General features: G+C 30.8%; 1 protein-coding gene and 1 long non-coding RNA gene across 3 annotated transcripts in view; one reads left to right on the top strand and one right to left on the bottom strand.

The window, feature by feature from the left end:
- The window catches only part of LOC145935306 (uncharacterized), a 173,623-nt gene that overhangs the window by 139,470 nt on the left and 15,916 nt on the right, over positions 1-18,237 (bottom strand). The window lies entirely within an intron of this gene.
- The window catches only part of Nachra7 (nicotinic acetylcholine receptor alpha7 subunit), a 194,245-nt gene that overhangs the window by 129,041 nt on the left and 46,967 nt on the right, over positions 1-18,237 (top strand). For both annotated transcript variants that reach the window (XM_083036494.1, XM_083036495.1), the window contains one exon: positions 14,715-14,824. In XM_083036494.1, coding sequence (XP_082892620.1) covers positions 14,715-14,824 — 110 coding nt within the window. The remainder of the gene's footprint in view (positions 1-14,714; positions 14,825-18,237) is intronic.

The raw sequence follows: 18,237 nt of genomic DNA on the forward strand, positions 1-18,237 counted from the left end.
GGATCGTTTCAATCGGCATTTTATGAATTGCGAACCGTCACGTATCGACTTACTTTTAATTCCGCCACTACCTTAATCAATACCATGCTATATATCCTCGCAGAATTAATTGCAGCGCTCACAGCATTACGAGGTGCCGCTTTAATTGCGCTTTTTCTCCGCGTTCCTTCATATCGGCAGAAAAAAATTGTTTGATATTAAAAGGTACGCATCTATTATTAAATCACTAATTAGGTGATTCGCTGTAAAATTCATCACAAATGCCGAGTACTCTCATTCATCGTTCAAAGCTCGACACAATTTAAAGAAACATAATCGTACATCTTGATTTAAGAATTATGATTAAATTTATCAGAATAATGATATTTATTTCGTCTATTGTATATTATAATCTTTCTACTTAAAAATAAAATAAAATTTGATATACCTAATAATTTTTTGGAGTTTATAAAAAGGCTTGAAGGATATCGATGTTCTCAACTTATGATAAAATAGTTATTTGAAAAGCTATCCACTTATACAAATCAGTATGCAGTAATATTTGTTTACTCATATTTTCAATATTTATTCAAAACTTTCTAAATTTTAAACTTTGAATCGGTCTTGTACACAAATTTCCCGAGAGATGTATAAATCTTCGCTAAATATGAAAATTTTAAATTCGGTTTTATGTGCATTCCTTTAGCTTTGTACCGCGGATAATAACTATAACAGGATTTTCGCCTAAGGGAATTAAGACTGAATAAAGATCAAAGATATAAATCCGGAAAGTTTAATGGTTAGACTGTCTTTTAAATGAAAGATTAAAGCTTCATTACCAATTTTGTACTCCCCGCGGCTCTTTAGAATTCCAACATTCAATTTTATTTGCTAAAAAGTCCGTTTTGGAAAATCTATAATTTGCGACAGAATTTAGAACATATATATTCTCTTTATAATCTCATGTATCGTGTAATAAAATAAAATATTTAACAAATCAGGAGATATCTACACCAGAATATGGAAGCATAAATAGAATTTTGAAATGTGTGCTGTCTCAAATTGTAGATCATCTAAAGTGTACTTAAAATTAAACACAAAATTGTGTTTAATTTCATTTCAATCAGATAACGCGACATTTATTATATATAATTTTAATTTTAAGTTTATTTATATTTAATTATGTTTAATTACAAATTGAAAAGTATTCGTTGATTAAAAAACAGATCATTTATCAATAATTCCACTATTATGATACCTTTTCTTTGTTATTTTTTTATAACACACCATTAACTTATATTCAACAACATTCAATAATTTGATGTATATTTTATTTGATATTGGCCGAAATAATCTAGTAAAAATGCTGAACTATTTAACAATATATTTTCAAGTTAGTTATTCATTAATGCATCCACATACAATTGAGCGTATTTTTCTCAATTTTCTCCGAAATATCTGTTCTTCACATTTTTATCCTCTCCAAACACAAAAGTATATAAATTGCAGGATGAACGTTATTTCTCTCGTCATTCAACTCGTCATTCGGCCATTAGCCATTCTTTCGTAGACGAAATCGCGCTCTCTTAGCGGAAACATTTCCATGTTTGGACAATGGACGCGTATACGTTTCCTCAAATTCCTGTGCAAATCCGCCGTAGCTGGAAACGACGTTTCTCCGTCACAAACTTTGAGCACACTGGAACGAACGGAATATTTGCCGAAATCGGCGGAAATACGTCCGACTATAATGTTTCGACGATCCTATATCCCACGTGAACAATTTCAATTATCTTTTGTACGGAATTCGTGAGTAATCTGGGAAGATCTCTCGGAAAAAACTCCAAACAAAAATATACTCTTTAAAAAAGGCTAACAATTTTTTTATTAAAACGTTAAAGACAGCGATCTTTTTCTTTTTATTGATCGCACCAATTAAAATATTTTTCAATACTGCTATTTTATTTTACCTTGTACTTTTAGATAAAAATAGATGACATTACCTATATATTACCAATTGTATAAAAAAGAGATATACAGAGATAAATAGAGACAAATAGAGATAAATAGAGAAAAGAAACTCGCGACAGTTTATTTATTAAGGATATAAGAATTTCTTTCTTTTTTTAATATTATGATTGCACAATCATTGTTGCGCGCACTACATCTATTAATAGAACAATTCAATATAAGTTATCGATTATGTTTGACTGTGCCGAATTGTGATTTTAATACATGTGTTCGCTCAAGCAAGACACAAGGACGGAGCGAGCATTTTTAACAGCGTTTGCGGTTTAAAGTGCAATACGTAAAATATGTATACAAAAAAGAGAGCACAAAAGTTGATCGACATTTTTTTTTCTTTAGTAGTAATTTAAAGTTAAAATACATAGTGTGCTATATAAAATATTTTAACTACAAGAAATTAGGACATTGTCTGTGTAACATAGAAATCGCGAAAATAGGCAATAAATCTTTCCACTTCATTTCTTGACAGAATGTATCTTGAAAATATTCTCTCTCGTAAATATTTTTTTGAAAGACGTACGCGCGATTAAGGATAAATTAGCCAACTTTTTCAAGAGTTATGTTGCTTCTTCGAAAGATTCTTGTTAAAAGCTCGCGATGCAACGGCATACTTTATACGTGATATAAATTATTCAGATTCCAAGTGGTTGAATAAATTAGATCTGCAACGATGTAGTTGCTCGTAAATATTTTCTTAACTTACTTAAAAGTGTCTAAGCATCTAAATATATGTAAAATTCGTAAATTATTATCCATCTCTAAATCGAGTATAAATTATATTGCAGAAGGTAATATTATAAATGATGATTCTAATTTGCGAAATCTTGACATTTTAAAACTGAATAAGATTCTGTTTAAACTACATTTCAACTAATATTAATTGTAACAAAGAAATATTGTATAATAATAATTAGCAATTTTTCTCGAAGCAATTAAATAAATAATTACAATTATGTTTCAATAATTTACTTCTTATTATTTCATATTATTATTTTATAACGAGCTAGGTCGATGAAATAAAGAAACTGCATTTTGCGCAAATATTAAAAGCGGTTCATTAAAAGATGGCGAAAGGAATGAAGTTCTTTCTTAGAGACTTCCTTCTCTTTTAGCTTTCTGAAAGCTCTTTTCTACGCTGTGCGTAATGAACTGAGGGGATTATAAAAAAAGATACGAGCGATACAAACGCGAATCTATGAATGAAAAATAATTAGTCGTGAAAACATGTTTTCAAGAAAAATCAAAACGCAAGCTTGGCAATGGAAAGCCGCTTTCAGCCAAGCTGCTCAGATTTTCTCAATGAAATTACCCACATTTATTTCATTTTTGCTAAATTTATTCATCATATCTTACAAAGTTAAATTGAGATATAAAACATTTCGATTTGTTCGCGACTTTCGAATATTTTGAAATTCGTAGCTTAAATTTACAAAATCAATATTATTGCGTTAGACCGCCGCGAATATGAATTTAAAACGTGAAATCAATATCGTTATATAAAGACTATCAAAAATATGGCATTAAAATAATTTAACTGTCACTATATATGTCTATATATGTATAGTATATATTATAAAATATAGAAAAATATTATATATATATATATACTTTGAGAAAAATTAATTATTATTATACAATATTTCTTTGATAATATTAATATCAGTTGAAATATATATATAAAACGCCCATTAAATGTTAACACGGACACAAATCTAAACTTTACAGACACAGTGTCAGAACACATACATCCGAAATTTACATGGGCATGTATGTCATGCAGACTCTGAGACGGAAACGTTGATTATGGCATTATCGTCATGATCGCACAATTACACGCGATCTGAGTTACTCTCACGGATTCAACTCGCACGTCCGCTGGGGACAAGAAAGGGTTCCTTATACGAGGGTGTCGTTTTCCGATAAATTCGGGTCGCTTGAGTAATCGAGGGTGCATTAACTGACTCTCGCCGAAAATTGAGTTACGGCACTAGCTGCTAGTATCTCTCTGATCAAAGGACATCAATGTGTTATAAGCTGTGGGTGTAAAATCTCGCTGGCTTTGATATAAACTCGACAGTGTTACGCCGTGTGACGAATATCTGAGGTTCATCGGGCATCTTTGATTATCCTCACGTACCAAAATCAGCGAGATCTCGCGTGTTTGTGTGCTTTGAAGCGACAGATAAATAAGAAAGGAGCCCTTATGCAAGCGGAAAGCGGTTGGAGAGGACGGGAAAGAATGGCATTTAGTTGTCGTTTTAGAATTACAGGAAGAAGGAATTCAGGTGGTCCTCAGACTACTTGATTCCCAAGGCCGGAGGCCAAATAGGACAGTCGAGCCACTCGATTCGAGCAAATTCCGCAGCCATTCGTCAAGGTCTAGCTCTGACAGGCTGTAAACTCGGGGCGCGAAGCGCTCGATCTTCACGTGCCAAGCTCGATTTCACTTTGGCGTGCTTTATATTGGCCCCGAGTTACTCAGCACTTTTATGAGTCTCCATTTCTTTTCTCTCGTTTGCGTCTTCCGCTTTTTTCTCGCGCGATCGCGCGCCCGTATGTGAGTATTCGTGCGTGCACGATGTTATACGTCTCTTCCTTGACGTGTATCTACGGGCGAGTCGTTCATCTTGATTGCTCTGAATAACTGCTTCGTTGTTTGCATGCGATCGAAACTTTTTTTGCAGGCATACGCGATGCGGGCCCGAGCACGTAAAAAGGATCTAATAAAGTTTCTTCTTTGTTCATGCTCTGATGGCATGAGTTGCGCGGGACACGCAGGTACTTTGACGGGTTTTACAGCTTTAGTTATATAGAAACGATAGTTGTGTAACTTTAAAGGATATTATTCTAGACTGCATTTAAAATTTAATAATGTAACCAAGGAAGAACTTTAAATTTGATAAATAAATGATATAATTTAATGTTAATAATTCTTTTCCTTATTTACCTTCATACAAATTATTATTAAAATAATACGTTAAAAATGCTTTTGTAAAATTTGTATGAATGATTAATTTTTTCTATTATTCTCTCTCATAAAAATGGTTTAAAAACTTATGCATATGCATTTGCAAATACATATATATACTTAGTCTCTGTTCTGTTATAAAATAACAAATCTTTAAAGAAAATTATTGTTTAATTATTTATAAAAATATAATAGAGATTGTTAAAATGATAAATAATATATTTTGTGTTATTAAGCTCAAATTATTAAGCTTTTTTTAATACGACCAATCAAACTGCTCCCGAGAAATATGAAAAGATTGGAATGAATGTCATGAAACGCTATTGTAGAACAGACAAAAATCCTGCGGAAAACTTTGCGCGACCTAGTTCCATTCGTGCTCTGATCGCGATTAATGGGCATATCCTGTGCGCCTCGTGCATCAGTGTGCGTTATTCGCTAAGGCGAGTAGCGTATTTACTATTGAAGTAAATAAACGATACGTGCGCTGCGAACGTGATTAAGGCGCTGCCATGATAGCGCAGCCTTCGAGCCGTGGATGTTATCTTCGTAAATATACTTTTCTGTTTGCTGGCCTAATCTACCGCAGAGAGTTGCACGATTCGCAACTGCGGCGAGTTTGCTGACACTGCGAATTTCGTGGAAATGACGAAAAGGATTAACTCTGAAGAGATTCAGAATCCGCACGCAGATGGAGAGAACTCACATACGTAAGAGTTAAGTCTTACAATAGATTGCTTGGAGAAAATCGTAATTTAAATTACTGTATCTTTATCTTTTTACTTGTTTTGTAGAAATTTATTTGCAGTTTCTATCTCGTCATCACTTTTTTTCGTCGCGCAGCTTCGTTTCTCACCCCGTATTCTTCATGTTCTTAACAACAATGAAACGACTTTTCCGTACGGGTTTAATTAAGCAGCAATGAAAGGCGGATGCAACGGGCGGTGTTCCGAGTATTAAAATTAAAGTAGAGCCTCGATGCCTCTTAATTACCTCGCGACTTTTTAGCTCGCCGAATTACAGGAATTGCCGCGCTATAATAACGACACTAACAATTAAAAGCGGTCCAGCCTTAAACGGAGATAAACGCGATCGGACGCACGTTGCTTAAACATAAATAATAGTTGGCTAACAATTTCTTCGCGTAATTAATTAGCAGCGTCTAATGAAACTTCGTAGCTTCAGCTCCTGTAACGAAGCGTTTTATTAACGCTGCGTGAGATATTGCACTGTTACTATATTATTTATCGAACAAGCTTGATGATCGCGTGATAAATGAGTGGCATTAACGTCATTTTGTTGTAAATATCATTGAAAAATGCTTGCACAAGTTATGAGTTAATGAAAAAAGAGAAGGCTTTTTCCTGTGTTTCTCGTGTGATATGTATATATAATTTCATTATAATTTTTTTCTGTTTTATATATCTTCGCACTTTACCGCTATTTGCATCTCACTGCATATTTTTAAAATATACTTTTTTATTTTTTATATATCTTATTATTTCTCATCTCTCATAATCAGAGTATCATCTGCTGTATATTGCTTCCAATAAAATTGTTATTATATAAATTTGCTTTTAGTTTAATTTATTTGTATTTAATTATTAATTTTTTCTAAATATATTTTTAATTATATTTTTTATTTCTAATTATATTTTCGTAAAATAACTGCGTTTTGAAGATTAAAGTGTAATTATGAAATTTTATTTATGAAAAGCTTTTATGAGACATCAAAGTTTGAGATATCAAAGTTTATGAAAGTTTATGAAAAGCTATCAAATGCAAAACACAGAAAATATATTTGCATTATTTCTGTGAATAAATTCTATCAGTCAATTTTAAGTACAAAAATTAATTTAAGTAAAATATTAAGAATAATATTAAGAAAAATAATTACGTAAATTTGAATATAACTATATTATATATAATAATATAAAAATAATGAGAAAAGAAATAATAAAATAAGGGAGAAAAAATAATAATAAAGAAAGCTACACAGCGCTTATAAATTTGCTAAATTAATATAACTTGTAAAAATAATATAATTTATTATTACGTAATATATTTGACTTGATATTTGTGTGATGATAACTTTTGTATGATGACTCGGAAAATATATACATTGAATTTTTTATTAGATATTATAATAGCAAGAAAAAAAGATACACATACATTTGTATAATTTTTTTTATATACTCGCTACTTTATTTCTGGATGTAATCTAATCTGTAAAGTAGCCTGATCATTCTCATCCCGGAATATGTAATATATTCTATTCTTTCTATTTCTCCGAAAGATTTCCGAAGATAGAATTGAGGTAACATTAGAGAGATAAAAATGGGGGTTGAACTGCGGTACGGCAAGAGGTTATGTGCTCGAGAGAGGAGTGAATTTGGTGCTTCGTTTGTCAAGCATGGCTTGAATTTCAGCGTCTCGTTAAATTAAATCTACGTCCGAAGGGGATCTCGATGGGTTGGTAGGGCATCGGATAAAAGAGTTTCCGTCTTCCCGGGGGTGACTCGTGCCGAAATAGTCGTGCCGTGGGATAAATTGTCGTCGGCCACGACAAGTATCAACTGACGGAAATATCACACAAAAGTGGCCCTCATCTTATCTTGTTCTCGATACAACTCCTTCTCGATCAAATCTAATAATTATGATTTCGAGCATCAAATTATTTTGTGTATGTGTGTGTTTTATTATTAGATATATTTTATATACATTATACATATATATATATATATATATATATATATATATGTATGTATATATTATTTTTAATTATAATATTTATTTATTAAAAGTTGGTCTCTTAGCATCAACAGTATGTATGTCTATGTTCTCTATATTCTGATTTACGATGTATATTATTTTCCGGATGTATATGGAGTTTATGGTTAAGAGCAAGACAAATGAATTTAAAAAAAATATATATATACATATATATAAAGACCTGAAATGGAACTTTTGCAAAGAATAAGCCGGCACTGCATTTCTTCAAGAAGCTTCTCTTCTCAAGCTCTTACTACTAATGCATCTTTTCGAGATATGTTGTATTGCCCTATTCGCTACCGATCTAGAACGCTGTCAGTTACAACGTAACAAGAGCTCTTCTTGATAAAAGTGCCACGATGCGAACACATATCATACACAGTACAGTTTACGCATCACGATAACACCGTATCGTAACGTAACGCTCTCTTTCATCATTTGCTGTTCACCTTTTGTATAAGCTTCAGAAGGCGCTGTAATTGCGTCTTTTATGAAGAGAATGAAGACTTACTATTAATTGAAAAGCCGACGATCTCCCTTTTAAGAACATCACAAAGCGAAATATCCGAAAGCTACGTTAGTTTAATTTAGTGAAATAAAATTCGCTAAATTGCATTTTATGATTATTTTGTTAGTGCAAATAATATAATTGAAATTCTAACAATAATATAGGATGCGTTCTTCAAAATTATATTAATGATGTTATATTAATAGATCAAGTCTCAGTTTTAATTAAAACGAAAATTGATTAATAATTGCTTTGAAGTCGATTATAGAAAATCATTTCGCTGTAATTTTTTAATATATTAAATATTATTTTTTTCTTAATAAAAATGAATTATATTTCCTAACGTGTGACATGTGATACATGAAAATGTGAAGATGTATATTCTTTCTCTCTTTGTCACTTATATCTCGTACATATATGTATATATATATTTTTTTTATTTAGACAATATTTATTTTATTTATTTAACACACATTTTGTATTAAATGTATTCTTTTATAGTAATGGAATTTATTGGAAATCATCTCGTTATCTTTCCGAAATCTATTCTTGCAGTATAAATACGTGTTGGCAACATTAAAATAGATTGTTGTGATTTGGTTTACAATGCACGTAGACACTTTAAGAGGTTCCTAGTCAGGTAGCAATGCGGCTATTAACTCTATTAACATCTTGCGAATATAAATCAGAATGATCGCGGTCAAAAGCACTAGAGTTGTATTTTCCCAATAATTTACAGTTTCAATATTTCTTATTAATAAAAGCAATATCGAATAATATTCCCGGTTTTAATACTATAGTATTAATAAAATATCTGATTATTTATTTCTTTTTTATATTTTATAAGATTTTTTGAGACTGACAAAAATGCATATTTTATGTAACGCACTATAAGTCGCCTGTTGTTTGCAAAAATTCTTGTCAATAGTTTTAAAGTCAAAAAGCAGTCAAATTAAAGTTTTAAAGATATGAATTTTAATCAGTTCAATTTTTAAGATGACATCAATAGTTAGAATTTGAAAAGTCGCGGAATATGATAGCTTTACTTGTCGTAAAAAGAAGTGACTGCAAATTTCAAAAGAAACGAGAACAGTGATTGTAAAAAGGGGACGCGAAATTCAACTGCAACTTCTTCTTCTACTTCCTTTTAATCTTAATTCGCGGGGGTTACGTTTCATTGAGTAATTTCGTCTCACGAAAAAGTTTATTACTTTTTCGGTCGGTCGTTCGTTATTTTAATCGACAACTTTGCCGAGGGAAAAGCGGAAGCGGAAAGAGGGAGATCGCCGACGATGTGGCGCCATAGATCGGCCTTCTCGTGACAACCACCAAAGTATCCCATCCTCTTGTTCACTCCCCGATTTTATACGATAAAATGGCGATCTAGATTCCGCGAATCCGAGCAGCGATGGTAATCGAAATTATTCGAATTCCCGATTTGCGAGTTTAAAACATGAATGCCTGGTTCCCTCGTCATTCTAGTTTTTTGTTTCGTTAAAATCGTTCAGCTGGGAAAAAAGCGTGGATTCCTGGAGAAAGGAATTCGCGATTGGCTAGCGATTCGATTAAGCTTCCTCATTTGTCTCGATCTTCCAGCGAAATGTCTCGCGCGATGTCTCGCTATGTTTCGTTTCGCGGGTGGCGGCATATATCCTCCAGATACGTAATTGTCGTTATAGAAAGAATGGCCGTTAGTATTTTATACTTGATTTTTACAGCGTCGCCCGCTGGAACGCTCTTTCCAAGACAGAGTGTAGCTGTCTCGAGCAAATGGACTGGTAATGGATGTGAACTCATAAAAGGCATTTCCTTTAAACTCATAAAATGCATTTATATGTTTGCGTTTCTTGAGTAAGGACAAAAGTCGCTTCGATATAATATAATCCGTAAAAAGGGAAATAAATTTTTGTATGAGCATAAAATATATGTTATGACGACATACAGGGCAGCTTATATATAAATACACTATTCATATTTTAATATTGTTTTCTGATCATATTAAATTATTTTTTATAAATACGGCGTACTAAGTTGTTGACAAAATAAAATTGGCAAACATAATTTCTATGTTGCTTATAAAAGTATAATATTATTTATAATTATGTGAGAAAAGAAAAATATTGAGAGTTTATCTTAAATTTGCAAAGTTTATTTTGAATTCGCAATAATAATGAAAGCAATGTTAAACGCGTTTTATAAAGTTTGAACAAAATAACAGCAAGGAAATAAATAATAAGTTCTCCATTCACGACATAGAAATTGATAATGCTAAAGATAGTATGACAGATATATATTTCAAGTTTATGAATATCCCACATCATACAGTTGCAGGAATTATGGTACGCGCAGGAATATTAGACCGCGTTTTCTCCATGGAGTTATGCTAACTAAGACCGGATTAGACATGCAAATCACTGAACTACACGAGAGTTCCCACTTTTCGCTCACATCGATGTATAATTATCGTGCAGAGAAACGCTTGATAGACACATTTTCTCTCTTGACTTTAATGAAACATAAACTGTGTTTTACATAGAGCGCTATATATTTTATAACTATCTCTTGCTTTCAAATATAAATATTATTTAATTATTATATATACAGATAAATATATGAAAACATATAGATATATATTAGCACATAAATTAGATATAATTGTTACTTTTGCAAATTTGATATAACTATTACTTTTAAATATAAATTATGTTTTTAAATCGTGATAAACTAAAATTATATATTACGTTTAATTATTAGTAGTTCAATATTAAGAATATATTAATTTTGCAAAAGGACTTTAAGGAAAAGTTATCTAATCTCGAAAGAGTTTAAAAAAAAGATTCTTTACGAAAATTACTGGATATTGTGTGAATTACTAATTCACATTTCTATTTATTCACTGTAATTATGCATATAATTATATATTATATTATACATGTATATATAATCGCATAATATTGAGTAACATTCATATTTCTTTTTTGACTTTTTTAAATTTTAATATCTGTATATAATAATTCTGCTCTACTGCTTCTTCTATATTTGCCGGTTATGAAATAGCATAAACAGCGAAATCGCAAGATGAAAACACGTGCTTGTGATGCTATTAAGTTTTATGGTTTTCCGTCGTTACCGTCGTCGCGCCATTTTACGCTCATCTTTTACTGAGCCACTCCTGTTTTAGAAAGCGCGTTTAACGGGTCGGTCGCAAATCGGCCACAAACGATCAGTTCTCTTACGAAACAATTAGTGCTACTCGAACATTATTGCGTAGAATTATCTTATAATTCTCTTATAATTATATTGCAAGAGAATCGGGATTAAAATATATAATAAAATTTTAAAAATGTACTCTCTAAAGATATATAACAAGCGAATAAATCACGAACACGTAGCGCAATAGTATGGATATTTTTACCTAGAAAAGAAATAAATCCGTGCATTTTCTTTCCCTACAAAGATACTGTTTTAGAAAATAGGTCGCGTTTCTAAAGACGCGACTGGTAAATGGCATTCATCTCGAAAGCCGTCTTGCTCGGAATCCACGTGACTCGCAAAATTGCACGGCGTTTCGCGACGGAATTCCATTTCGCTCCGATCCCGTGACTTTTATCCTGTATTCGGTTTACTTTTGCATCCAGTTCATCGGATCGTGTATCACCCTTCCCATGGGTGTATTTTTCAGGAGTAAGAACGTTTGTAAAGCAAACGTGCGAAACGAGATTGCCAGTATTTGTCTCTTCTGTGAAAGACGGACGGATCATTGCTCGCGTTTGGGAATCTCGCTTTTCATAGAACGGGACAATAAGGAGCGATATCGCCTATAAAATGACGCAGCCGAGACAAGGTCGGGGATTGCTTTTAGCTCCGAGAAAAGCTTTGTCCTGCGATCGACAAGATAATTCTTTGCAAAAGAAGAATTTACCTTTAATGTCTACGTCCGATGACTCAATTAAGTTTTTCTCTTCAAAAAATAGAGTATATTGAGACAAGAAAACGATAATGGCGAGCAAGCTTTTCATGGATATGATGTGAACAGGATTTTCACCGAATGAAAATTAGAACTCTAAATAGTTTTCGGGCATACGAGAAAGATTTAAAATACTAAATAATTTTCATAAGAAAGGTTTTTTAAAGTATATATGTATATAATATATAATTACATATATGTTTAACTTATTTTAAAATTGTTATATAAAGGCAATAATTTGCAATATACATAAAGTGTGCAAGATATCATTATATGCACAAATATGTTAGATTAATCGAATAATATATTAGGGCTTAGGGAAAGAAATTCCTTATATATGAAAAGAGTCTAAGAGACTTTTTAATGTCAAAAATTGGACTATGGCAACAATTAGTAACTTTCTGCTTATGTGCAACATGATTATACAATAAGAATTGCCTACGCACGACGACTCTACAAATCGACACGCCGCGCTGAATAACGCACGCTATTATTAATTATCTCGCGGTGCACTTCATTAGCAGCTAATCAATCAGGATTAGTGACTAATCGGCGCGAATACGACAATCAAGGCGACGAAATTTGAGCTTGCTACATATTAGAGTTCAAGCTTGTTATCGAAAACGTCTTAAAAATTGTCATTCTATTTGAAAACCTTTTGGAAAATCTCAAGAAATTTTTTCCAATATTTTCCTTGTTCGTAGTCTTATATATTTGTCCCTGTATTATAATTATCAAGTCAGCCCGTAAGATCTTACTTATTTAATACGAAAGTATATTTAATGTAACTTGAATCACGAATATAACTTTTGACATAGATGTAATAAAAAGTTGCAATAAGATAGCAACAATATTGATATAATGAAGAAATATAGACAAGTATTATATTATATAGACATAAGCATATAGATTTAGCTAATATAATGAAGGAGCTTAATAAATTTGGATAAGGAAAATATAGGTATAATGTTTTTTGGAAATTTTTAAGATATAAGTGAAGATAAAAGAAATATAGGTATGGAATATTGTTTCAAAAATCAACGGATATAAATATTTAATTAGTATATATTTCAAACGCGACATACATTAATGTCTTTTTTTCTATTATATATCTTCGATTCTATTACATGACCGGAATAATCTTTTTGAAAGAATCCGATCAAAAATACACGCGCAAGGATCTGTTATGATTACATAGGCCAGATCAATTTTGTCTATTTCATTTCCGCTCTGCGAAAGAAAATAAGGACTACAGATTCAAAGTGAAGAGTCCTCAAACCACAAATATTTCCAAGCGTCTAAATCGCCTTCGAAAAAGTCATGAAAACTCACAAGAAAAGTTTGGAAAATGTTCTTGAAAACTACGAGGAAAGTATTAGCGGGCACGTAGCACTATTATCCTCAGCCCAACTAAATGCACTCTCTCTGCTATGGTAGAGTCTTTTGCATAATGTCAGTAGCATACTTTGATAGACTAATATTGTATGTAGTATTAGACTGCTAAAATGCTAAAATTTATGTCGAAAAGTTACTGTTGGACATTGGACTTTATCATCATAAAAGATAATAATAAAAAATTTGGTTGGAAATTTTCAACGTTAATTTTACCAATTTATTCTTTTTCTTTCTGCAATAAAAGCCTATACAACTTTATTAGAAATCTACATGCCGAAATTACAAATTCAAAGAAATCAAACAAATGGCGAAAGATACTGGAAGTAATTTATTGAATTTGTTTGCACACACGAACTACGGACTCGTAATGTGACTTCCCAAAGGTGCGCTTTGTACATTACAAAAGCAAAAGGACAGGACTTTCCTCGCAAAGTTGCACGTTCGTAAATTCCCTGAACGAAAATTAAATTGAAATGCTGTAGTGTTTACTTGACGTATACGATGTAGTTTAAAATATTTGTGCGAAAAACGAAGGTCGGCCGCTTGAAAAATCGATAGTGTCAACATCACTTTAGAAAGAACGTAGTGAAAGATTTGAACGTGATTTCGATATGTTAAGTTCGTGTTCTCTATTGATTATGTCAAATATTATTTTGCTCAAAGATGCTGCAATCGATGTGTTAACTTAATCAATAAACGAATATTTCTTATACGCAGCTGTGTGTTATATAATTATAACATTTGCAATATATCTAAAATATATTTCTCGTTTGAATTATCTAAAATTTGGAACTTTTTTATGTAAAGCAGAATCTATAAATCAAGCAAACAAATACGAATGATTATGAACTAATATCAGTAAATTAGCATTATTTAATTAACAATTTTACAAAAAATTATTTTACATAAAAGTTTATAAAAAATTATTTTAAAAATATATAAAAGAAATTAATTTTTTATGCTCGTTAATATTTGTTCGCTTGATTTAAAATTTGAGATGTTATTTATTTAGTGTTTTAATTTTAAGATGTTTTTTATATTTATCTTTTCGCTAACCTTTGCAATTTCTTATTTGCGTAACTTTCGTTTAATTACAGGAATGGAACGACGTGAATATGAGATGGAACGTCTCGGACTATGGAGGCGTGCGAGATCTCAGAATCCCGCCACATCGGTTATGGAAACCCGATGTCCTTATGTATAACAGGTAATGTTAAAAACGATATTTTCTTATTTGTACATGTTTGTACAATTTTCTTCTTTATGTTCCTCCGCATTTCGAATAACGTATCTTTGAAATATAAAAACTGACATATTCTTAAAATAAAGATTGGCATTATTTGAATGTAACATTTTCCTAAGTTCATTCTATTCTGAAAAATACCTGTGTCAGGTATTACTTTAAGGTAAAAAGTGATGGTTTATATATATATATTTGCAAAAAACAGTAATATCAGAAATCAGAAACTAAGCAATATTGCGCAATTATATACTCATATAATTATCATTTACTTCTAATTCTCGATTAAATATTACGTAAAACTGTATTAATAATGTTCTTGACAAAATTATAATAATTTATTGTTGCACTCTTATATTTTGAAACTTATATTCATAAGATATCTAGCGTTCATCATCACATTAAATATAAAATATAGAGACATGTTATATGTGAGAGTCAACTTTACCATTATTCATCAACTTTTCAAAGTGCTTCGTGACAGCAAAAAAAGTTTTTCGATCACATAGCAAATACCATCCATAAATTGAAAAATATTACTTTATATCTACGAGTTATTTGCTTTCCAACTGTGCATTATAGTATCTAAAACGATCTCTCTTACGCATGAAAATATATATTGAGTTCGATTATCGTCAATTTAACATCGTAAATATTTTAAAATTATCTGGAAAAGTATATATTTATATGAAGAGCCAAGCGATAAATTTTGATAATTTTACGTAACATTTATCATGCATGTTAAAACTGGATGCAATTTAACAAATATCTCATATTTACATATTTTTTTGATTGGTAAAATCTTGGGAACATGAAATATTCAATATGATTATCGTTTTTCAGAGTATTATGTACAAAGTTTATAATGCAATTTAAACATTTATTTATAAATATATATATTTATTTATTTATTACATGATTATTATAACAAATACGTAACGTAAATATACAAAAAATATATTTAAAAATCAAGAAATTTAAATAAATAAAATAAAAGAATAAAATAAATAATTTAAAAAAAACGGAAAAATATATACATAGAGGATATAACTAATAAAATTAAAATAAAATTACGCGTATGTAAAATAATGTAATAATAATATAAAATCATGAAATTTTAATAAACAAAATAAGATTTCAATAATAAACAGAATATTCTTTAAATAATATATATATATATATATATATATATATAATTTTTTGTATTTAACCATGTAAAATATCTTGATGACACTAAAAGCCTTAATTACTACTTACTTACGATAAGATTATAATAATTTGCAATAATATTTTATTGATGTTATCCGCGAATGTTAAAATGCATCCAATTGTATAATGTCAATCGTAACGACGTGTTTTATGTATTTTTTGTGAAATTTCCAATTTTTAATGAAGGATATAACGTCAGCGCGAGCCATGGTCCGGGGAAATTTTATATACATATATATGCTTTATGCTACTAATATGCCGAAATCACACGTATCGATTATGTAAACATGTTTCACATAGTTGCCCTTGCACATGGTTGTAATCACATAATATAATACTAAATTGCGGGCTCGACGCGAAGCAGTAATATACGGTCACGATGCACCATGAGTAAATCGATTAATCAGTTTATGGTAATTTATTTTAAAAAGCAGTCCTTTAAAACACACAGCACGATATGCAATTTAAAATATAACACAATTATTGTAAAAAAAAAGAAAACATAAAGCATTATTATATTTCTCCATATATACAATTTAAGCGATTTCGTACGAAGTTATAATTTAATTTTCGTTCTGTTAAATTTTAACATAAAATATATGTATTAATATTTATCTCGTGTAATAATAATATAGTATGCAACAGAATATACATTAATTTTTATCAGACTTATAATATTCTGCTAATTTCATGAATATTTATTTGTTTTAATATATACACATCCTAGTAATTTTATCATGACTTGAGAAATGTTTCTATTATTTAGAAAACGTAATCTAATAAATTAGAAATATAAAGAAGACTGACACATACACAGTACACAATCTACACAATCGTGAGAAAGATAAAATTGAAAATTTTACATTTGTAATAATAATTTTTTAAAAATTATAAACAACTTATCGTAATAGAATATTAAATGTTATTGTATTTTAAAACAAAAAATGTTTTCAATTTATTATTATAAAAAAATCTTTGAGTTTATGATAAAAAGAAAAAGAGAAACGAAAAAAGTGAATGTGTGTTATGTCTGTGCATCACAATTGTGAATTTATTTTTCAATAAACATGTCGCTATGGTGTACGTTAATTAGTTAAACGTGAAGGGTTAGTCATATGGCAACGTTATCATCGTTATATCATTTTTCATTATTTTGTATGCAATCTATTCGCGAGAGCGGCATGCATTGTGTGCGTGCATGCGTGAGAAAGTTTATAAACGCACCATCGTATACAACGTCTATCACATAGTTGCGTTTACATGCCGTACCAACGTCAATGTGCGACCATATAATGTACTGCAGGTCATCGGGTTAGTTACAAAGACGGCTTACGCTTCAAGTGAGTTGCAAATTGATCGATAAAACAATGTCGTTGAATTATTTTAGTTTAGAGCGAGTCTCGGCGTGTTTTCTCGCAGTGCGAATTTGCTCACGCCGTGAATTATTTACACGCCGGATGAGGAGAATTTCCGCTATTTAATTTTCGCTCTTTGCGTTCACTGACAGAGAGATAATGAAAACTTCCATTAAAAAACTTCACTCAACAAAAAGTAAACGGAGAAAATGCAAAATATAATCATTTTACTATACGTACTTCACTGTTTTCTATTTTGTTCGTTGAAATTACAAATGGCTCGACATTGTATACACTTTTTATTCGTCGTAAATTCGATGATTGTGTTGCAACTCTGCAAAAATCTTATTAACAGAAATATTTTGGTATAATTATACTAAAGAATATTTTCTACAAGTCATGCACTTTCTTTCGATTTTAAATTCTGCATAGTTATACTGTTTTGGTTGTGTAGAGAAAAAATGCTGCTTTAATAAAAAATACTTTTTTAATTCAGCACAGTTATTTTTCATAACTTTATAATTTTCAATATTAGATATTTTATACCTAATTTTAGCCACGGTGCAATTTCTGTTAAAGTTTAATTAAAAACTATAGTATAAAATTTTGTTATTTGCAGTGGCCTAATATTTACTAAAACCATATGAGTTTGATGTGAGATGAGCGCATGTTGCACCGTCGGTTGCAATGAACGAAGTCGAGTATATGAACTCTTTTTATATACATGCCGCAGCGTGTGTTTTGTCGGGCATGCACCCAGTCATAATCGGTCTCCGTCGCGTAGACGACGCCTTTATGCGATGCATCCGACGTTAT

The sequence above is a fragment of the Prenolepis imparis genome, unplaced genomic scaffold (genome assembly GCF_030444845.1).
Source record: "Prenolepis imparis isolate NDT839.2.m4 unplaced genomic scaffold, iyPreImpa1.0 SCAF_4, whole genome shotgun sequence".
NCBI lineage: Eukaryota > Metazoa > Arthropoda > Insecta > Hymenoptera > Formicidae > Prenolepis > Prenolepis imparis.